General features: G+C 39.2%; 1 protein-coding gene across 2 annotated transcripts in view; it reads right to left on the minus strand.

Moving 5' to 3' along the window:
• parp8 (poly (ADP-ribose) polymerase family, member 8) overlaps positions 1-24,274 on the minus strand; it is a 369,781-nt gene extending 345,507 nt beyond the window's left edge. For both annotated transcript variants that reach the window (XM_059989438.1, XM_059989439.1), the window contains exons 1-2: positions 23,723-24,274; positions 23,186-23,240 (exon numbers count right to left, since the gene is read on the minus strand). In XM_059989438.1, coding sequence (XP_059845421.1) covers positions 23,186-23,240; positions 23,723-23,813 — 146 coding nt within the window. In that variant the 5' untranslated portion in view covers positions 23,814-24,274. The remainder of the gene's footprint in view (positions 1-23,185; positions 23,241-23,722) is intronic.
• Between the last annotated feature and the right edge of the window lie 613 nt (positions 24,275-24,887).

The raw sequence follows: 24,887 nt of genomic DNA on the forward strand, positions 1-24,887 counted from the left end.
AACTTCAGATATCAAAATAAGCATATATAATCCGAAGCAAAAACATTAGTACTCTCAACTTTACTGAGTGCTACTGAGTTAATTTCCCTGATTGTATGCTATATTAAATACTCATCTACACCGACAAATTTCTCATGCCTTCACTCCATCTGAACTTCATCAAAATGAGATACCTCCTAACTATTCCAGTGTATGGTGCAAATCAAATGGAATACTTCAAAGGCAAATGGGTAATTTTATGGTACTTAAGGGGTATAGTTTTCAAACCATGTCATATAAAATATGAATTAACTGGTTAGTTAATTTTACTGCTTTTCCTTAATATCTTGCCATGCAAAAAAATAGCTGCCATAGTTGTCTGCCAAAATAGTGGAGACAGCCCAAACCATCACACACAAAGTTCTCTCCACCACTCAATACATTTACATGGAGCTTTGCCACAAGTCAGTAGCATCTCTGATCCGGGAACCTCAGCATCCGGGCCATGCTCTCTTGCTACTACCATTGGGAGGAGGTACAGAAGCCTTAGGTCCCTCACAATTAGGTTTTAGAAGCAGATTATTACCATAAACCCTTCAGGGCTCTGAACTGGCATGTGTATCATAGAAACATAGAAAACCTACAACACAATACAGGCCCTTCGGCCCATAAAGCTGTGACAAACATGTCCTTACCTTAGAACTACCTAGGCTGACCCATAGCCCTCTAGTTTTCTAAGCTCCATGTACCTATCCAGGAATCTCTTAAAAGACCCTATCGCTTCCGCTTCCACGATTGCTGTCGGCAGCCTATTCCACATACTCACCGCTCCCTGCATAAAAAACTTACCCCTGACATCTCCTCTGTACCTACTTCAAAGCACATTAAAACTATGCTCTCTCATGCTAGCCATTTCAGCCCTGGGAAAAAGCCTCTGACTATCCAGCTCCTATTATCTTGTACACCTCTATCAGGTTACTTCTCATCCTCCATCACTCCAATGAGAAAAGGTCGAGTACACACAAACTATTCTCATAAGGCTTGCTCTCCAATCTGGGCAACATCCTTGTAAATCTCCTCTACACCCTTTCTATGGTTTCCACACCCTTTCTGTAATCAGGCAACCAGGATTGAGCACAGTACTCTAAGTAGGGTCTGACCAGGGTTCTATATAACTGCAACATTACCTCTCAGCTCTTGAACTCAATCCCACGATTGATGAAGGCCAATGCATTGTATGCCTTCTTAACTACAGAGTCAACCTGCGTAGCAGCTTTGAGTGCCCTATGGACTTGGACCCTAAAATCCCTCTGATCCTCCACACTGCCAAGAGTCTTACCATTAATAGTATATTCTGCCATCATATTTGACCTACCAAAATGAACCACCTCACACTTATCTGGGTTGAACTCCATCTGCCACTTCTCAGCCCAGTTTTGCATCCTATCAATGTCCCGCTGTAACCTCTGACAGCCCTCCACACTATCCACAACACCCCAACCTTTGTGTCATCAGCAAATTTACTAACCCATCCCTCCACTTCCTCATCCAGGTCATTTATAGAAAGCATGAAGAATACATCCCTCACCACAATTCCAAACTAACTCTACAACCTACAGGGGCAACACCAGTGAATCTGCAGATGCTGGAAATAAATAAAAACAGAAAATGCTGGCAGAACTCAGCATCTATGGGAGGAGGTAATAACGACGTTTCGGCCGAAACCCTTCAGCAGGTTTATCTACAACCTGCAGACTCACTTTCAATAGCTCTACAGCTCATGCTTGTGGTGTTACTTTTTTAATATTGCAACAATTTGTGTTCTTTTACACAATGGTTGCTTGTCAGTTTTTGTTATGTATACTTTGTTTTATAAATTCTACTGCATTTCTTCATTTTTCTGCAAATGCCTACAAGAAAATGAACTTTAAGATAGTATATGGTAACGTATACATACTCTGATAATAAATGTTACTTTGAATTTGACTTTGTACTTCAAAATACCTCTGTGATTCCCAGCCCCAAATCTTTACCAGAGGTCACGGTTCCTTGACTCACTCATTCTATGGAAAACCGCATAGAGACCTGTCTAATCATCACAGTTCCTACCATCTCTAGCTTTGACAGTCACATTCCCAGTTAAAATGTCCATTTCTCCATCCCTTGACCATCCCTAAATATCTCCCTTCATTTCTTATTCCCTGTCTTACATTAACATTGTTCATCTATGGTACTGGGGTAGTGGTAAATTTGGGATTTTTAAGAGACATATAGATAGGCACATGAATTTGAGGAAAATGGAAGGATATGGACATTGTGTAGTCAGAAGGGATTAGTTTAGTTAGCCATTTGATTACTAATTTAATTGGCTCAGCTCAACTGCGTGTCCCAAGGAGCCTGGACCTGTGCTGTACTGTATGATGTTCTAGGACCTATTTCTTGAAGAATTGAACATAATTGGACAGAAACTTGTAACAAATACATCTGCTAAGGTGGCAATACCTACAATATTGACAGAATCCATCTTTGGCAATGGCTTCAAAATGAGATCAGAAGCCTTACACTGTCAGTCAAAATAGGCAAGGTGCAGCTCCAATGACAAAGAGGTATTTTATAAGGTGGCCACACTGTCCATCTATTTCATCATAGTCTGCTTTTCATTTCATTTCAGGTACTACTGTGCACACTTTAAGTTGGAACTAGGCTGAGACTTGGTCAGTGCAAGCCTTGATTACTTCAATGAGTAATGGGAGAAAAAGGATGCTGAGAAAGATAAATCTTGATTTATTTGCCGTGTCTTGAGAGAGGAATTGTGTTCCAATACAAGGGATAGCAATCTGTTTTGAAGTTACAGCTCACCACTTCACAACATTTCTCCATCTCTTGTAGAACAAAATGAGGCTGTTCAGCCCATCATCCATTGGTGGCTTCAAGCAGATAAAACCCAACAATTCCTTTCCTCTGGTCTTTCTCCATAGATTTCAAAAATATTCCCTTAAGTGCTTATCCAAATTCCTTTTGATTCCGTTTCCATCAGCTCTATAGGAAGCGAGCACTAATCCTGACCAACCTTTGCATGTAAAGTTTTTTCTCACGTCCTCCTTTTATCTTTTACCGCTTATTTTTTAATCTTGTGTTCATCCATTAAAAGGGAACCATTTCTATCTTTGAATCAAGCTATGATCTTGATCACCGATGTCAAATTTTATCTCATCTTTTTTTTTTGCTCTCAAGGGAATCACCACAACGTCTACATTTGAATTTTACAAGTGAAGTGCACATGCCTGGAATAATTTAAGGAAATCTTTGCTAAAGTTAGGTGACCGGAACTGAATGATCTATTCTACTTGAGGCCAAACTCTTGTATTTTTTTCCTGTCAATACAGGACAGGAAGGCTCGACAATAAATAGTCAAAACTACCCAATGCATCACCTGCACCTGCCTACCTGCCGTCAAGGATGTATAGAGGAAGGTGTCTGGAAAAGGGCCAGTAACATCATGAAGGATCCCACCCACCCTGCTCATGGATTCACGGATTACTTGTTCCACTCCCATTCCAATTAGGGAGGAGGCTACAAAACACCCATACTAGGACCACCAACTCAAAAACAGTTACTTTCCCCTAACCATAAGGCTGATCAACACCTCAATCCACTAACCAATCTCTCCACACTGCAACCACCACTATTTTAACATTTCCTGACAGTCACCTTATGTACAGATATCACTGTATAATCTATGTACATTTATTGTGTTTTTATTATTATAGTTTTTTTTGGTGCTGTATCAGATTAGGGTAATAATTATTTTGTTCTCCTTTACACTTGTGTACTGGAAATTACAATAAACTATCTTGAATCCACATGGGAGAAAACTCGATGGGCTGAATGGCCTAATTCTGCTCCTATGTCTTATGGTCTTATGGTAGCTGTCTGAGCAAGCCTTACCTCTTCCTTAAGCATTATAATTAATAGTTCACCTCATTTAATCCTTGATCAGAAACACATATTTGGGAACATGCAACTAAAAAACTTTTTCAAATTTGAAGATAACATTTGTAGGAACAACACATTCAACATAAAAAATGTGTTGCAGCTTTGACTGGGGATAATTTAGACACTCAGAAACTTGGAAGTCAGTACTACAAACATGAGCAACACACACAAAATGCTGGTGGAACGCAGCAGGCCAGGCAGCATCTATAGGGAGAAGCACTGTCGATGTTTCGGGCCGAGACCCTTTGTCAGGACCAGGCCCTTCGTTGGTCCTGACGAAGGGTCTCGACCCAAAACATCGACAGCGCTTCTCCCTATAGATGCTGCCTGGCTTGCTGCGTTCCACCAGCATTTTGTGTGTGTTGCTTAAATTTCCAGCATCTGCGGATTTCCTTGTGTTTGACTACAAACATGACTAGTTTTTTGCTGCAACTAAAAATCTAGTCATAATCCTGAATAAGCAAAAGCGTTAAGGGAAAAAATAAAATTGACATAAACTTTAGTAATGTGTTAGCCTGGCTGTATTATACAACACTGGCAGAAAATAACAGGTCAAATAACAGGCATATGTAAACAAATTTTTAAACATTGAGGTAATTTTACTTTTATTCTATACTGCAGAATTCTATACATCCATTATTGGAAATGTGATAGCCATTATTAAATGTCTTATATTACTGAAAATGTCCAAATGGACATCAAAATGATTTTAAAAAATAATGTAAATCAATTAAATATATGAAGCAAAATTGGTGCATAATATTTCAAATAAAACAATGACAGGATAAAATGATGATATCTTGACTGATAGGATAAAGCAAAAATGATCTAGTTTATTGGACATTCCAGAAGGCAATCAATAAAGTGTCCCACAAGAGCCTTAAAAAAAGTCAAGCATGTAATGTAACTGTATAGATTGATGATAAATTGATTTAAAAGAAACATGTGTTTGGAAGATGAATGTTGCTGGATTAGAGTAGAGAACCCCAATGATTATTACAGGATCCAGATGAAGAGACAAAGACAAGTTATCCAAATAATTGTAATGATGTTTTTTTTTAAATACATTACTAAAATACAAAGTACTGGTGTAGAATGTTTGAAATGATGCCATGAAAATTGTGCTCAGAATAAGGCACATTTCATTAGATGGTTAACTAAAATCATGCATCTCGTACACACTTGTACTGCCACATTTCATGTTATATTTGAACTTATCAGTGATATTTGCACCATACAACACTGTAATATAACTCCCTTAACATAACCCTAATTACAAATGTTCAGAATGATTTGTAAAAATTCAGAACAATACCAATCATTAATACTGCCAGAAAAATTAAGCATTAAAGGAATAAAGAGTGACAAAGTGTACGCAACCGTACATACATGTTTGCATTTCCAAGCACTTGAATCAATTTTTAAAAAGCAGCACATCTGAATCAATATTAAACCCTGTTGCTGTAATAAGGATTTATGGATTTTAATCATTTACTTTAGAAATATTAATCAAGTACTCAAGAATCTTAAGTAAATGTATAAATTGAGGTATGATAATATGGTCTCAGCTATACAGGATTCATGAACCAGGAAACATTCTCAAGCTTGGAAAAGAGAAGATGGTTTAGATTTAATCTTCTCGTAATGCAAGCGGCTGTGAATATGCAGAATGGAATACCAAGAAGCTGCTGCAAAGATAAACAATGTGGGACTTAATTCAGGCAAATTGATTAAGAAGAAATAGTGGAGGATTGATTTGGTACTTGCCATAAAAATCTTTTGTAATCCCATTCTTTTCAATGATAAATATTATAAATTCCTAATTATCACTGATTCATATTTTAGAAGCTTTGTTCATCATTTTAGTTCCATTTTAATTCTCGACAATGTACAAGTAAGCATCCAGTGGCATTATTAATTATGAGTCAGAGGAGTTATGCTGAGTTAATTCCTCCTTCTCACAAGTCAATCAATGGGGCTAAAATGATCATTTTAACTCAATACTCATTTTATTGAGAACAACCTGACATTCAAAACATTGTATGAAGTTGCCAGGCTGTCATTAATATTAGGCAAAAAAGTTGAAAATTATATGAGCTGCATTACTTAAACTGAACTATGCAGTTTGCAGGCAACTGAATTTCACTTCTTCCTCAGAAATGAAAGAAGTTCAGCTGCTCTGAACATTATAATACATTACAATGTACAGTTCCAAGTGCAAATATTTATTTTTCAGAGATGTGACATGTTGATATTTCATTAGATATAACATAGAATGCCTCTGAAACCTGTTTGCGATTAGCTTTCAAACTTCAGGTTTTATGTTATTAAATATTTACTTGAAATATTTTAATAACCCTTCCCTATAAAAGAAAAGGATAGGATTCAAAGACAACTGATTACATGGCTTCTCGGTGAAAGGACTGTATCGCTCTAACTCTGTTCTGAGGGGACTAGAGGAACAAATACCTGCCTTGCAACTCAGTGAGACCTTTCAGCTGAGAACAGCAATTTTGGAACACCTTCTCTATCAATATGGAAATAATGCTTTGCCATAATTTTTATAATATGGAACAGGATTTTTTTTTTGTAAATGATACCATACAAAATGTGTTCATTGAACAATAATGTGAGCTTTTTACATGGCAGGAAATGAAAGATTCTCTAACGTCATTCAAAGTTCAGAGTAAGCTTATTATCTAAGTACCTATACGTCACCATGTACAACCGTGAGATTAATTTTCTTGTGGGCATATTGAATGAATCCATAATTAAATAATAACCATAACATAATCAATGAAGGACCACACCAAGTTGGGCATTCAACCAGTGCATAAAAGACAATAAACAGTGCAAATGCAAAAAGGAAGAAATAATAATAATAAATAAATAAGCAATAAATATGAGAACATGAGATGAAGAGTCCTTGAAAGTGAGTCCACATATTGTGGGAACATTTCAATTATGGATCAAGTGAAGTTGAGTGGAGTTACCTCCTTTGATCCAAGAGCCTGATGGTTGAGGGGTGATAAGTGTTCCTGAACATGGTGGTGTGAGTCCTAAGGCTCCTGTACCTCCATCCTGGTGGTAGCAGTGAGAAGAAAGTATGACCCGGATGATGGATGTTGCTTTCCTTTGACAATGCTTTGTGTAGATGTGCTCTAATGGTTGGGAGGGCAATACAACACTTAATTTTCAGACGCATACAATACTTGCTACAAGATATAATATTAAAATGACTACTATAAAGAGGCAGCGTCATTTCCCTCCATACATGCTGGCTGACTTGCTCCACAATTTTGTGTATTTTTTATGATTTCAAGCACCTACAGAATCTCCTGTTCCAGATCCTCTTTTGTCTCGGCATGCTCAGCTTATAACACGTTCCTGTGCTTTATGACCAATAAAATACTCCTGTAATGTGTATATTGTTGAACTGCTCAGAAGGAAGTAGCCGATATTCACACAGCAAGCTGCCATAAAGACCAGTGTGGTTGTTTTAAAAATATAGATTTGGCATTAGATATTGTGAACAATAAATCCCCTGTTCTCTTTCACAGTGACATCATAGAACAAACAAATAAAAGGGTACAACATAGGAACAAACCCTTCAGCCTATGACGTTATGCCAGACTTATTTAATTAGTAATCAAATGCCTAACTAAGCTAATCCCTTCTGCCTACACAACTTTCATATCCTTCTACTTCCTGCACCTTCATGTGCCTAAGAGCCTGATATTTACTTCACTACTGCTGGTAGCACACTGCAGGCAGCCACCAGTCTCAATGTAAAAAAACAAACTTGTGGCACATGTTTCCTTTGAACTCTTCCTTAAATGCATGCCCTCTGCTATAAGACATCCCAGCTCTGGGTGGGGGTGTGGTGGAAGGATACTGGCTGTCTACTCTAACTATGTCTCTCATAATTTCTAAACCTCTCATTAGATCTTCCTTCAGCTTCCACTGCCCGAGTTTATCCAACCTCTCCTTAGAGATCATGCCCTCTGGTAAAATTCATCTACACCCTCTACAGAGCCTCCAAGTCCTTTCTATAACAAGATGACCGGAACTGAATGAAATACTCCAGATGCAGTCTAGGTAGAGTTTTATAAAGCTGCAACATAACTTTCTATCTCTTGAACTCAGTTTTTCAAATAATTAAGGGAAGCATGCCATTTGCCTTATTTACCTCCTGATCAACCTGCATAACTACTTTCAGGGAGCTATGGATATGGACACAATACTGTCAGGATTCTAGGCATTGTTGGGCTAAACTTCATCTGCCATTTCTCTGTCCTTATCTGCAACTGATCCCTATCCTGCTGTATCCTTCTAAGTTATTCAAAACACTGGTAGCATCTGCAAACTTGGTAACCAATGACCTACAGTTCAAGTTCAAGTTTGTCACTCAACCATACATGAATACCCATGAATACAGCCAAACAAAACAGTGTTACTCTGAGACCAAGGTGCAAAATACAGTGCCAACAGTCTCACACAGCACAGGGCACATACAGGGTAACAAGCATATATAAGAGATCAGTAAGATACAGTCACATGATAAAAAAGTTTAGTCCAAGACACTGAGCCCATGAATGTTACAGGAGTCTGCAGTTGAACACATTACAGCTTGGCTTCTGCTGAGCAACTACTGGAGAGCAGCACAGATTCCTGCTTGGACATCGCGCCACACTGCCTCCAATGCCTCTTTCGTGGGTGGCTTAAAACAGGCAACACCATGGCTTGAGGCCTAAAACTTGCTACAACCAAAGCAACACAGCTCCCTTGCCGTCCACCCGTCATTCAATGAATCGGACTTCAAGCATTCCACATTAACATTGTCCTACAGGATGTTGTGATCACAAGAAAAGCAACTAAGAAAATCACTTGAAGTTAGATTGTGCACTGACACCTCTCTGACACAGGCATATCACGAACAACAGAAGTCCCGGTACAGAACAATGCAAAGCACCATCAGTCACAGCCCTGCGCCCAAAATAAATCATATCTGTCTTCAAGTGGCAAGCCAATTCTGAATCCAAACAGCCATTTCACCTTGGATCTTAATCTTCTGGATGAGCCTCCTGTGAGGAAACTTATTGAACACCTTACTGAAATTTATGTTGATGGCATTCACACCTCTACAATCATCAATCACATTAGTAAGACACAAAGTGCCTTGCATTAAGCCATGCTGACTGTCACTAATTAGGCCATTGTTTTCCAAATGCTCCTATTTTGTGAATCCATTCCAGTAACTTCCTTTCCACTGACATGAGACTCACCAGTCTATAGTTTCAGGATTATATCTCTCTCTATGTCTCTTCATGAATAATGGAACGTTAGCTGCTTATCGGTCCTGCAAGACCTCACCTGTGGCTAGGGAGCAAGCGAAGATGATGTTCAAGACTGCAGAAATCTAATCTCTTGCCTCTCTCAATAACCTGGGGGTATATGCCATCATCCTTGGGGACAATCACCATAACCTTCTTTATCTCCTTTATCTTTATCTCCTTCTTTATCTTTATCTCCTTCTCCTTCAATATCTCCTTCTTTATCTCAAAATGCCCTTTAGCATATTAATGTACTCTACACTGATCCCCCTATCCTCCACATCCTTCTCCTCTGTAAATACTGATACAAAGTACTCATTTAGAACCTCATCCACATCCTTTGCCTCCAAGCACCTGTTCTCTCCTTTATCCCTGAGCGATCTTACCCATAAAATGGCTCAGGATTCCATTTAATTCTACTTATCAAATACTTTTCATGGGCCCAGCTTGGTTTTCTTAATCCCTTTCTTGAATCCTTGTCTGACATTGTTTCTTAATAGTCTTCAAGGGCTCTGTGTTAGCTGTCTAAACCTTTGATATGCTTCCTTCTCCTTCTTGACTAAATTCACCACGTGTCTTGACACCCATGGTTTCCTTATCTTGCCATCTTGCCTTTCCTTATTTCTGGAACATACATGTCCTGTACTCTGTGCAGTTTGACTCTAAACACCCTCCACATGTCAGGTATGGACATGCCCAAAACCAGCTGTTCCCAATTCACTCTCCCCAGATTCTACCTAATAATCTATTAGTTCACCTTGCTCCAATGTAATACTCTCCTGCATACTTATCATACTTAATTTTATCTATGGCTATCTTAAAACTTAAAGCATCGTGATCAGTAGTTCCTAACTATTCCCCTCTGAAACTTTAGTCATCTGGCCATAATCTAATACCAGGTTAATATGGCCTCTCTTCGTGTTAGACTATCTACATACAGATTTAAGAAGCTCTCTTGGATGGACCCAGCTTCTGCCGCATCTAAGCATTTTGCACCAAGAAACCACCAATCTATGTTAGGCAACTTAAAGTCACCCACTACAACAACACTGTTGTTTTTACACCTTTCCTTAATCTGCCTGCATGTCTGTTCTCAAAGACCCGATAGCTATTGAGCATCCCTTCAGAGTGACTGCACCTTTATTACTTTTAAGCTTTATCCATACAGACCGAGGAGATGATACTGCCGTTATGTACCCTCTGAGAGCAGCTGCGATATTATGCCTGATTCCTCCCCCTCTTTTGCCTCCTCTAAAAGCATAGAAACCCAGCAATATTATGTATTTTTCCTGTCCCCCTCTCTACTAGGTCTATTATGGCCACACTATAATAGTTCCACATTATAACCGATTTATGCTCTAAATTCGTTACCCTTATCCATAATAAACCCAGAATTCAATACACACACTTCAACCTGTCTATCACATGGTTTCTATTACCTTATCTGTACTGGTCATGATATCTACCTTCCACTCAATCCCTCCACTTTCTGACCTAATCCTCGTGTTCCAACCACAGCCGCACCCCCTCCACCAAACCCACTTGAGTAGCAGCAGTCAACCAAGCAGCACTAACATCATGGGAATATGAGTAAAAGTGGAAGAGATTTTCTAACTTTTTGAGTCTGCTTTAACAATTATTAAGATCATAAGATCTATTTATTACATAGGCTGTTCTTTTATAATTCTATTTACATAGAATGCAATAGATTAAAATTAAAATTTGAAGAACATCAGGATCGGCAAGTCTTTGGAGCCAAATGGGAGATAGCCCAAATTTCTATGGGATGCAAGGGAAGAGAGTTCTGTGCCTTTGGTAATGATTATTTCTGCATTTGCACTGGCCACAGTAGTACCAGATGATTGCAGGGTGGCAAAAGTTATTCTTTTGTTCAAGAAAGGGAATAGGGATAACCCTGTGAATTATAGACTAATGAGTTTTATTTCAGCACTGGCCAAATTATTGGAGAAGTTACTTATAGACGGTAGTTTGTGAAATGTGTGCAGGATAGTTTTTTGCAACAATACATAGAAGTACCGACTAGAGATGGGGCAGTGTTGGATCTCCTGTTAGGGAATGCGATAGGTCAGCTGACAGATGTATGTGTTGGGGAGCACTTCGGGTCCAGTGATCACAATAGCATTAGCTTCAATATAATTATGGAGAAGGACTGGACTGGACCTAGAGTTGAGATTTTTGATTGGAGAAAGGCTAACTTTGAGGGGATGCGAAGGGATTTAGAGAGAGTGGATTAGGTCAAGTTGTTTTATGGGAAGGATGTAATAGAGAAATCGAGGTCATTTAAGAGTGAAATTATGAGGGTACAGAATCTTTATGTTCCTGTTAGGGTGAAAGGAAAGGTTAAAGGTTTGAGAGCACCATGGTTTTCAAGGGATATTAGAAATTTGGTTCAGAAAAAGAGGGATGTCTACAATAGATATAGGCAGCATGGAGTAAAGGAATTGCTCGAGGAATATAAAGAATGTAAAAGGAATCTTAAGAAAGAGATTAGAAAAGCTAAAAGAAGATACGAGGTTGGTTTGGCAAATAAGGTGAAAGTAAATCCGAAAGGTTTCTACAGTTATATTAAAAGCAAGAGGATAGTGAGGGATAAAATTGGCCCCTTAGATAATCAGAGTGGTCAGCTATGTGTGGAACCGAAGGAGATGGGAGAGATTTTGAATGATTTCTTCTCTTCGGTATTCACTAAGGAGAAGGATATTGAATTGTCTAAGGTGTGGGAAACAAGTAAGGAAGTTATGGAACCTATGACAATTAAAGAGGTGGAGGTACTGGCGCTATTAAGAAATTTAAAAGTGGATAAATCTCCGGGTCCTGACAGGATATTCCCCAGGATCGTGAGGGAAGTTTGTGTAGAAATAACAGGAGCTCTGACGGAGATCTTTAATATGTCATTAGAAACGGGGATTGTGCCGGAGGATTGGCGTATTGCTCATGTGGTTCCATTGTTTAAAAAGGGTTCTAGAAGGAAGCCTAGCAATTATAGACCTGTCAGTTTGACATCAGTGGTGGGTAAATTAATGGAAAGTATTCTTAGAGATAGTATTTATAATTATCTGGGTAGACAGGATCTGATTAGAAGTAGCCAGCATGGATTTGTGCGTGGAAGGTCATGTTTGACAAACCTTATTGAATTTTTTGAAGAAGTTACGAGGAATGTTGACGAGGGTAAGGCAGTGGATGTAGTCTATATGGACTTCAGCAAAGCCTTTGACAAAGTTCCACATGGAAGGTTAGTTAAGAAGGTTCAGTCATTAGGTATTAATGCTGGAGTAATAAAATGGATTCAACAGTGGCTAGATGGGAGATGCCAGAGAGTAGTGGTGGATAATTGTTTATCGGGATGGAGGCCGGTGACTAGCGGGGTGCCTCAGGGATCTGTTTTGGGCCCAATGTTGTTTGTAATATACATAAATGATCTGGATGATGGGGTGGTAAATTGGATTAGTAAGTATGCCGATGATACTAAGGTAGGAGGTGTTGTGGATAATGAGGTGGATTTTCAAAGCTTGCAGGGAGATTTATGCCAGTTAGAAGAATGGGCTGAACGTTGGCAGATGGAGTTTAATGCTGAGAAGCGTGAGGTTCTACATTTTGGTAGGAATAATCCAAATAGAACATACAGAGTAAATGGTAGGGCATTGAGGAATGCAGAGGAACAGAGAGATCTAGGAATAACTGTGCATAGTTCCCTGAAAGTGGAGTCTCATGTAGATAGGGTGGTGAAGAGGGCTTTTGGAACGCTGGCCTTTATAAATCAAAGCATTGAGTACAGAAGTTGGGATGTAATGCTAAAGTTGTACAAGGCATTGGTAAGGCCAAATTTGGAATATTGTGTGCAGTTCTGGTCACCGAATTATAGGAAAGATATCAATAAATTAGAGAGAGTGCAGAGACGATTTACTAGGATGTTACCTGGGTTTCAGCAATTAAGTTACAGAGAAAGGTTGAACAAGTTAGGTCTCTATTCATTGGAGCGTAGAAGGTTGAGGGGGGATTTGATCGAGGTATTTAAAATTTTGAGAGGGATAGATAGAGTTGACGTGAACAGGCTGTTTCCATTGAGAGTAGGGGAGATTCAAACTAGAGGACATGATTTGAGAGTTAGGGGGCAGAAGTTTAAGGGAAACACGAGGGGGTATTTCTTTACTCAAAGAGTGATAGCTGTGTGGAATGAGCTTCCTGTAGAAGTAGTAGAGGCCAGTTCAGTTGTGTCATTTAAGGTAAAATTGGATAGGTATATGGACAGGAAAGGAGTGGAGGGTTATGGGCTGAGTGCGGGTAGGTGGGACTAGGTGAGATTAAGGGTTCGGCATGGACTAGGAGGGCCAAGATGGCCTGTTTCCGTGCTGTGATTGTTATATGGTTATATGGTTATTTATGAACATTTGGAGAAGCATAATCTGAGGGGCAGGCCATGCCTCACAAGCCTGACTGAATTCCTTGAGGATATGACAAAGCACATTGCTGAAGGTAGAGCTGTGCATGTGGTATATATGGATTTTAGTAAAGCATTTAATCAGGCCTAAGGTACCCTCATTCAGAAAGACAAGGTGCATGAGATCCAGGGAAACTTATCTGTGTGGATACAGAATTGGCTTGACCTTAGAAGGCACAGGGTGTTTCCAGATGGAGTGTATTCTGCCTGTTGGTTGGTGACCAGTGGTGTTCCACAGGGATCTGTTCTAGGATCCTGTTCTTTGGGATGTTTATAAATAACTTGGATGAGGAAGTGAAAGGGTGGGTTAGTAAGTTTACAGATGACACAATGGCTGATAGAGTTGTGGATAGTTTTGAGAATTGTTGCAAGTTGCATTAGAACAATGACAGAATGCATACCTGGGCTGAGAACTGGCATTTGGAGTTCAAACTTGAAAAATGTAATGTTCAAATTTGAAGGCAGAATACAGGGTTAATGGCAGAATTCTTGGCAGTGTGGAGAAACAGAGGTATCTGGTATCCACATCCATTGATCCCTCCAATCCATTGTAATTGAAACCATTTCAAATAAAAGTCATTATCTTACTCACTCTCATCAACATCACTAACATATGCAGAGCTGTCAATAGAATTCCATTACTGAATAAATTCAGCTGAACTACACTCCAACAACTATTCTGATTTCCAAATACTGCACTGAGTAATTTACTAAATTATTCCATTATTGTGGCCTTAGCAGCTCTCTACAGAAATATTTCAATTGCTGTACATTTTCTGTAGAAATACAAAATCAAATGACAAAAATACACTTAAATAGTTAAAAGAATTTCAAGAAAGTGGGATGGGGAGTGAGACGAATAAGAGGGAACTGCTGTATATTTGTAAATGCCAACATGAGCCAGATGGACCAAGTGAGGTAGTTTTAATCTACGATATTCAATGTAAATACTTCTATTCCTGAACACATTCCTCACAACCCACAAAAAACTTTCTTATTTGTGTTTAATATAAGTGAAACCATTCTATTTCCATCAACTAAAATATCACCTGATATAAAAGGTAACTGAGTATCTTTATCTCTTTCACAAAAAGACATGGAAAGGACATAGATTATTAATGTCACCTTTAAGGACAATTTACAACTCCTGTTCTAAGTTTCTTTTTAACTTGCACAATTTGTCTTCTTTTGCATATTGGGTATTTGTCTGTTTTTGTTTAGGTATAGTTCTTTTTTTCATAAATTCTATTGTATTTCTTTATTTTCCAGTATATTCCTGGAAGAAAATGAATCTGAAGATAATAAATGGCAACATATACATACTTTGTTAATAAATTTAACTTTGAATTTGAAGAGTAAATTTACTCTAATTTAGTCTTGGTTGACATAAACACCAAGTATTGATCTCAACCAAGCCAGACACAGGATAAATGTTTTAAAATCTAACTTTATTTCTCATTTTTCCAGTTCTACTGAAGGATCTCCACCCAGAAACATCAATTCCGATTCTCTTTCCACACATATTTCCTGACCCGTTGTGTTTTTCCAGAATTCTGTTTTAATTACATAATACTTTTCTTACTCTCTCCAAAAGAATACCTCAAAAACCAGTATGTTATCCGTAAAGATTTTCTGTACCCTTCACTTACAACCATAGCATTTACCCTATGAATATTTTTGTGATTCAGACCCATGCACATAGAATGCAAATGATTTTATTCTTCCATCGTATAAACAGTAAACATAGAAACATTGAAAATAGGTGCAGTAGGCCATTCAGCCCTTCGAGCCTGCACCACCATTCAGTATGATCATGGCTGATCATCCAACTCAGAACCCTGTACCTGCTTTCTCTCCATACCCCCGAGCCCTTTAGCCACAAGGGCCATATCTAACTTCCTCTTAAATATAGCCAATGAACCAGCCTCAACTGTTTCTTGTGGCAGAGAATTCCACCGATTCACCACTCTCTGTGTGAAGAAGTTTTCCTTCATCTCAGTCCTAAAAGGCTCCCCCTTTATCCTTTAACTGTGACCCCTCGTTCTGGACTTCCCCGACATCGGAAACAATTTTCCTGCATCTAGCCTGTCCAATCCCTTTAGAATTTTATATGTTTCAATAAAATCCCCCCTCAATCTTCTAAATTCCAGTGAGTATAAGCCTAGTTGATCCAGTCTTTCTTCATATGAAAGTCCTGCCATCCCAGGAACCTTCTTTGTGAACCTTCTTTGTACTCCCTCTATGGCAGGAATGTCTTTCCTCTGATTAGAGGACCAAAACTGCACATAATACTCCAGGTGTGGTCTTACCAAGGCCTTGTACAACTGCAGCAGAACTGTACTAATACTAGTGGACTTAGCAAAAAGTCTGTAAAAAGTCAGATCCATAAAGTATTATAGGATATGAGACCAAAAGCATTTTGTAAATTAGTGTGCAAAATATGATCTCATATTAGGTTCAAGTTACATAAAGAAACCATTAAACCCTTTGAGCCTGTTCTATGTAATTAGACTGTAGATATGTACTTCAATTCACTTTGCTTCCATTGATCACTTGATATCGATACATGGTAAAAACTCATTCTCAGTTTTCAATCTGCCCACTGTAAGTAATCTTTAGTGTCCAGCATCAATTGTGCAGAAGAATATTGATAGGCCAATACAAAATTTATAAATATGTCCATTGTCCTGGAATCAGGTTCTTTTCTTTAGACCCATCAAATTAATCTTACAGTTCAAACAATGCCCATATAATTCAACATTTTAATTTGATAAAATTAAGGCATAATGAAGGTCATTTACAAATCTGCTTTGAATCAGTGGACTAGACCATATTCTGGAATGCATCTTTGGATCTGAATGAATATGCCACATCCATCATCGACTTCATTAAGATCTGTGTGGACGAGTGTGTGCCTTTGAGAATGCAGTGAATCTTCCCAAACCAGAAGCCCTGGATCAACCAGGAGATTTGCAATCTGCTGAGGGTTATATCTGTGGTGTTCAAGGCTGGCAATCAAGAATCTTACAAGAGGTTCAATTATTATCTACGGAAGGCCATTGTGAGAGGGAAAACGCAAATTCTATGTGAAGTTAGAGACACAATTGGAAGCACGGCCTCTGTGGCAGGATTTGTGAGCTGCTTCCATGACTCTTGCCCAATGGCACTCACATCTAGAGCAACAAGGTGGCTAGAGAAGTTGATCCTGGCTAGAATTAACTATTGCCTGAGCAAGAACTTGCATCAGCTGCAACTTCCCCAACAGTGCAACAATTCTACAGCGGACATAGTCTCACTGGCTTTCCAGTCTGCTTTGAAGCAACAGTTTCCTCCCCATTCCTAAGATGTAAGGGTTAGGATTAGAAAGTTGTGGACATGATACGCTGGTGCCCAAAGCACAATGACACTTGCAGAATGGCCCAGCACATACTCAGACTGTCACTGGCATGAACGATGCATTTCACTGTATGCTTCAATGTTTTGATGTACATGTAATAAATAAAGGTCATCTAATTTAATCATCCCCTCAGTATTAATTAAGAAGCTTCAAAACCTCCCTCTGCAACTGGATCCTTGACTTCCACATCAAAAGACCACAGTCAGTCAGTATGGATTAGAAATATATCTTCTCACATACAGTCACAGCCGTACTTCAAGGATGCATTCTTAGCCCACTGCTCTGCTCTCGCTACACATATAACTGTGTGCCTAGGCACAACTGAAATGCCATCTATAAATTTGTCAATAACACAACTGTTGCTGGCTGAACCTCAGATGACATCCATCAGTCATTCAAGAGCGATATAGATTTGTCTGAGTGGTGTTGCATCAATAACCTCACACTCAACATCAGCAAGACCAAAGAATTGGTTGTGGAGTGAGAAGAGGCAGTCAGAGATCGCACACCAGTTCTCATTGAATGGTTAGCAGTGGAAAGGGTAAGAAGCTTCAAGTTTCTGAGTGTCAACATCTCAGGGGATCTATCCTGGGCCCAACACATTGATGCAATCATGAAGGCATGCCAGTGGCTTTATCTCATTAAGAATTTGAGAAGATTTGGTATGTCACCAAAGACTCTTATAAATCTCTACATACATACAGTGGAGAGCATTCTGACTAGTTGTATTACAACCTGGTATGGAGCCTTCGTTGCACAGGATCAAAATAAGTTACAAAGGATTGTAGACTCAGCCAGCTCCATCATGGGAACAACCCTACCCATCAGAGAGAACTCCTCAAGAGTCAAGGCCTCAAGAAGACAGCACCATCATTAACGGCCCCCATATGGGACATGGACATGCCCACTTCTTGTTACTACCACCAGGGAGAAGGCACAGGATCCTGAAGATATACACTTAATGCTTTTAGAACAGTTTCTTCCCCTTTGCTGACAGATTACTCAGCTATCCACATAAACTAGCTCATTAATTCAATTTTTACATTATTTACCTTTGCAGCTGATAATAATTTTTTACGTCCTGCAGTGTACTGCTGCCACAAGTCAACAAATTTCATGACACATGCTGGTGATATTAAAGCTGATTCTGATTCTGTTGCATCTTTACCAGCAACCCCTGAATAGCTTTCTTGTAGGCCTGCTTTCATCAAGAAATAGTCTTTCTTGATGCCCTAAACTAAATACAGTGTTCCTAATGGGTCTGTATAACAGAAATATTGCTTTCTCATGTTGGTATTCCACCTCTCCTAGACTTTGCACATGGGTACTCACCTTTATGGGATTTTTCGGGGAAGGGTAGCACCTCCAGTGAAGGGGCTTGTCATGTTCATTCTGGGGAAGTTCATTCAAGTTTGGTCCCCACCAGACATTTAGCTCTGTCCTGTGGCTCCAAGCAGCCGTTGGCATGCGAGAGTGGCTGTACCCCGGTACACTGCTTCGACAGGCGGGCTAAACCAGGTGGCAATACCTGGCAGCCTCGTACCCTGGTGAGATAGGGACATGCCTCTGCTAGCGTGCAAAGTCAGATCTGGCAGACTGGGCGGATGAGAGCTACAGTGAAATCCAACAGCTAGGAAGACGGTACTGCAACACTCCACGGAGAACGAAGGGTGTGACAAGGCACAGAGGAGGTCATGGTCATCCTCTGCAACCAAGGAAGACCCCATTTTGTGACACTTGTTCATACCACTGGACCAGGATTTCTGCGGTTGAGAGAGTGGAACTGTCCGGGTGCACTGTCTTCTGTTCTCTCCTGCACTGGATTCCTGCCATTGTCAGACACAATGGACACACACCACTACTCATCTTTATTGTAATGTACATAGAGACATAATCATTTTCTACTAGAGAATGTATTCTTTCTCTGTTAAAATTTCACAATGCAAGGTAAATAATTTTTGTCTTTTCACTGCTTTTATAATTTTCCTTTGTAATTTTCTGCCTCCATAAGGTCAAACACTGGAAAAGACCTCAGAGAAGACTACATCTTGTCTTTTAATACATTAAATGAACCATCTCAAATCTATTCTTTATCCACTTGGCACATCACTATTTATAACTTGCTATTTATAAGGTGAGTCAGATGCTTTTGGATCAAAGCAAAAGATGACATCAAATAAGAACGATTTGCACCACCAGGTAAAAAATAATGCACACATTCAAAATTTGTCTTTTTTTCTTAAGGATTCTTAAGTAAAATGTCTGCAATTCAAGTGGATTTTCAATACAGAGTATAGATTGAGAGAGATCCTAACCAAGTCTGTCAGATTGGCCTTCTAATATATGCTTTCCATATAATTCTGCAATCAACAACGTATAAAGTTGCCAGTTTATTCAGCATAGCATCAAATAACAGCAAGGATCTTGGCTGAAGAAAACTACTAAGATGCTAGTGGCTTTCCAGTTCTCTACATTGGATATCTGTTTATTAAGGCTACTTAATAAAATAAAAATATTTCATATGATGACAATGGTATTCCTGTCAGAGGGAGGGTGATTGGGAAATCATCCTGTCATAGACACCTCATATCTATACAGCTGGAAGTGACAGCTTCATTTTATGTGCATAATTTGCCTACAATTATCCTCCAGTCACTTTATTTTCCCAAAGAACATGCTCAGATTGTTCTGGGTGAAATTGTATTTCTACTCTTTTCTTTAAGTAGGCTTGTTTGCTTTGTAAGTTGCTTCTGCAGCATGATTGATTGGTCTAGGCTCAGTCACGTACAGCATAGTGTCTCAGACTCTTTGGCTGAAACTATATCATCAACACACGCATTGTGAAATAAAATACTCATCCTGTACAAATTCCATTTTTGTTCTCCGCTCAATGTGAAGCCTAAAGTTGAACTTGCCCCTCGTAACCATTGGGATTGTCCATTGTAAAACTAAATAAATGCAGCTGCAGTGCAAATTCACCCTACTTAATTTAAGTTTTATGATATTCTTTAAGAAATAAAATGTATTTTCTAACACTTTTCATGTCCCAGTGTGCTTTACAGCAAACAAAATACAGTCATATTGTGGTTACTCTTATGGTAAATGGAGATACAGCAGTAAAATTCACTGACATTAAATATCCACAAATAGCAGGGAGATTAGTGTTATGATATTAGATTTAACAATGCTGGTGGATATAAAATTATCGATTGGGCAGAGAAAGAACATTACTGCACTTTTCTTGAAATTGAATCATATAAACTTTTATTTCCACCTGGGAGGCAGTAAGGGCTTAACTCATCATCTCATTGCTATGTTTGATAATGCAGCACTCCTCAGAATTGTAGTGACATGCCATTTTAGATTATGTGACCAATTCTCTACAGAGGGCCTTAAACCTACAACCTTCTACTGGAAGTATTGAAAGTTCTACTGAGGAAAAGCTAATCATTTGGTTTACAATTAACTGCATGCAATGCAGCCAATGATCTTCAGCACATAACCATAACATAAAAAATCCAACACAAAAGGTCCTACAAGTCTGCACCAGTCTTAACAACCTACACAAGTCACCTCCTATTCCACCAAAAGTGTCTTGTCTCCAGGTTATAATTTTATTGTTCCATTAAGCAGTGATTAATTTCTTTTCAAAAGTATCTATTTTGCACAACAATTGTTGGTGTAAGAAATTCCACATTACGATTACACAGAAACAAAATATCCTCTCAATTCCTTTTGGCTTACTGGCAGCCATTTTGACTAATGATCTGGATTCTTTTTCAAGTGGAAATATTTTCTCCCTTCCACTATTTCCATCCCATTCATAACTTCAAAAAACTTTATTGGCTCAATTTTAAGTACTTTTTTTTTCCAAAAACAAATACCAAAACTGTACATTCCCCCTTTCAATTCTAGCACCACCTTGGTAATCATTTTGTATTTCCATATTGCACCCGTGACTATACAATGGACAACACTCTGGCATGGCCTTACCAAGATCTCATGAAATTTTATCTTAACTTCCTTATTTTTCAATAATATATCCTTTGCCCCTAGAAATAAATCCCAGGGCTATGTCAGCCTTTGTTTTAATTGCTTCTATGACCTGTGATACTGATTTTATCAACTCAGTTATAATTAAAATTTTAATCAGTAGTAAGTATGGAGAATGCAAAGTCTTGGATTGTGAATTGCTCTTATTTGGCGGTGGAAATTCATAATGTAATTAACTTCAAAAACAAATATACCACATAGAATGTCTGTACCCAAACACAAATTGATCAATATGAGGCCATATGGTTTCTGTGAAAGCACTATGGTTGATTCGCTTGTTCCAGGCACTCTGATGATATCCAGGGATCAGTTTTGAAGTATTGTCCATAAGGACCTTCGGAGAGTATTTTTTTAAGTTATGTAGCAAATCTAAAAAGATAGAGGCATGGAGGCAGGAAATGGGGTTTATATAATGTTTGCCTTTATCTAAGGCAATTGTGAAAAAAAAAACAAGATATACTATAACTGGACAAAGTTTTAATACTGACTGGAGTGTACTGTTGAGTTTTGGATGGTGAAATTCAAGAAAGACATAAGATTAGTGCTAAACTTACGAATATTATCATAACTGAAAAATTACATTCAATCTAACACTATACTTAAATTCACCACACTGTAATGGTAACGCAGGCAACGCATTTAAAATGATGAAGGTGTTTAATGAACGAATGCAAGACAGAAAGTGTTTCTTCCAGTGAGGGAATCCCACTAATTAGAAGTAGATAACTTAAGAGCAAAACTGGGAAGTAATATTTGGGGGAAGGGGATGTGAACTCTGGAAGTCCCCTCCTAAAAAGGAACTCACAGAACGGAGATCAATGATTTTTTTTTAGGTAGGCGTTCCAGTCTAACTCCGTGAATGAAGGTCGACTTCATAAGCACCCAGATAGACTTAATGATCTTTTTAAAGAACAGGCAACAGTCTGAAAGGTTTTGCGCTGTCTGCTTAATTCTTGTTTCGTTTTTACTGTGTACTGTTTTGAAGCTGCTCTGAGGATTATAACTGCAATGAAAATTCTTATGACTAAAGCGATTTCAGTGCTTAAGCTTGGTGTTTCAAAGCCTATTTCAACCTCCAACTAAGCTAGTTTCCTCTTCTTCGCGGTTGCACATTCATTCGAACTACAGACAAAAAAACAGTGGTAACCTCTTAGGCCGTCCTTTTAAATGTAAAAAGAAATCCCTTAAAATAGCAGCACAGACTTCCTAACTCCGAAAGAAACGAGTCCGCTGAGCGAATTCTCTCTCATCTATGGGTTTCTGCATCCACCACTCGAAGGTGGACTTGCTCGATCATCAGAAATGGCCTTCCGTGTGCATAACAATACCGTATCTACAGAGGTGAAATGCCCCGCTCCAGCAGATGGTTAAAACCGCACAACTAGTAAACCCAAGTCTTCCAGTTCTCTCAGAAATCTAAAGCCGTCAATTTTGTTTTCATATATGTTATAAACTTCGCGAGGGCGGGGAGCCGGGCAAAATTATCACAACTAGTTCCCCCGTTTCAGCAACTACCCAGTTAGTCATGGCATATGATACTATATTTATATACCTTTCAGATAAATCGCGGGCTCTGAGCATACGTAAGAAAAAACCTGCAAATACTGGAACACACATATTGCTTATTCAACGCCCTAGATATAACGTGAATAAATATATAATGATATATATTGCAACGTGCGCTACTGCATTCAGGAACTTTAGAACAAAGTATTAATGGACAGAAACTTTTTCTGTTTTTAATTTTTGTATTTAAATTCAAGACTGGCTCTGCAAATTAGAACACCTATTAGACAATATCATCACCCTTTTATTGTTCATCGTTCTTCAACTGAACCGAAAGAAAAGCCTGGGTATGCGGAAGTTCTGAGCAAGTTTTGGAACTACTTTTACAACAACAGACACGGAAGTTTTGTTTTTGAGGGGTTAGGGGTGGAAATGGATGGGAAAGATAAAGCTCCACACTACCTTTTCGAGCCTCTTGTATATGTATAGGTGAATGTGGAATCGGAATATCTGAAATCTAGAATAAAACAGAAACAATATCAAAATTAAGTGAACAAACGAAGAGGATTGTGTACTGAACTGCCTTGCGTGGATTAATGATATAATCTAGCTCTAGCGAAACAATCACATGCAGTTCAGAGTCTGCGAAGAGCGTACTTCATTGATCAGGCCATTTACAGTACAGTACGTTTTTTATGCAACAAGTGTTACCATAGCGACAACAAAATTGTCGGTGCAAATGGACACATCCATGGAATTGAACAGAAAATGCAGCAACAGTGGCTTTCATCTATCTGGTCTATAATTATGTGATTGCTGCAAATCCATTTTAAATACCGTAAATTAATGCAATAAAGATGCAACAGAAGAAAATACTTTATATTCCCAGTGTCATGTCAAAGAACCAAACGCTTACAGTCGGGATTTTAACACCGATTAAAAAAAACAGCAAAAGCCATTTAGGAGCTTTTGTTTTTTTTTATTAATATCAAATCTTACCGGAAAACAGGCAGTCCTTGTCCGCCTTGCACCTCTGGAGTACGCTGTCTATGTCTGTCTGTATCCTCTCCTGCCTTGAACACATCCCCATGAAGTGTAAACAGAGAGAGAAATGTTTTGCTTTCCTTTTGTTGTCCCCTCTTTTCCAGAAAAATCAAACCTGCGAACCGAGTCGCTGGCCAGCCCAAGGTCAGCGTCCCCAGTGTGGTACGGCTGGGAGGCAGTGCGGGGTTGCTGGGGCCGGGAGATGGATGGGCTCGATGCGGGGCTGCTGCCTCTTTCCAAGGGACGCTGCCGCAGCTGCTTTATCTCAGCTGGCCAGAGATGACAATAGCAATCCAGCTGCTCTTCCGACTAGGGATGTGGTGTACTACGGGGCGCCGCAGCCTCCACATACACATACACACACACACACACTCACACCATACACACACCCTGCTCCACAAGGCTTCGCGATTTCGAAAGCTAACAAGACGCTAGTCCCCTGCTTCCTTTTTTTTTCAAACCGATTTCTTCATCAATTATTCCTTCTGCATTTTTTTCCTTCAGGGGAGAGTAATATCCGACCCGTGAGCAGCCTGTCGATCTGGGCAAGTGAGCAAGCCACACGGTATTTTACCCAGTATCGGACGAACGTAGGAATTCAAAAGATGCCACACATCAGTTCATGAGGTGAATTCTGACAACGTCACCCGCTGAAGAAATCTGATGGCCACGACGGATCTGACAGAACTCCGGACTGATAAATAGCACTTGCGGGGGTTGTGTATGTATATGTGAGAGAGGGTGGGGGTAATGGTGGGGAGGGGGGCTTGTATGCACGGGTTGTCTCATTCAATAAATGCGACGTGTTAATTTCACAAATTAGGTTCCCTGTCTATTGTTTATTCAGCAAGCGATTATTAAAATCATCAACATATCCGCACACAATCCACGCCTCCGAAAATGTGGCAGCGTGCATTTTATTTCATCGCGGCGTTCTATAGAAGGTGCGATTTATCCTACAATCCCTAAATTTGTTGGTGATTATTTTTCCCTCCGTTTCGTGACCTTTGGGGAATTTGACCGACAGCCCAAATATGGCAATGTGCCTATTCTGTAATGGATGTTAACTGAAAAATGTTGTATAATACTGTGTGTGGAAGACTTATTAGGGATGCCATTC

The sequence above is a fragment of the Hypanus sabinus genome, chromosome 14 (genome assembly GCF_030144855.1).
Source record: "Hypanus sabinus isolate sHypSab1 chromosome 14, sHypSab1.hap1, whole genome shotgun sequence".
Classification (NCBI taxonomy): domain Eukaryota; kingdom Metazoa; phylum Chordata; class Chondrichthyes; order Myliobatiformes; family Dasyatidae; genus Hypanus; species Hypanus sabinus.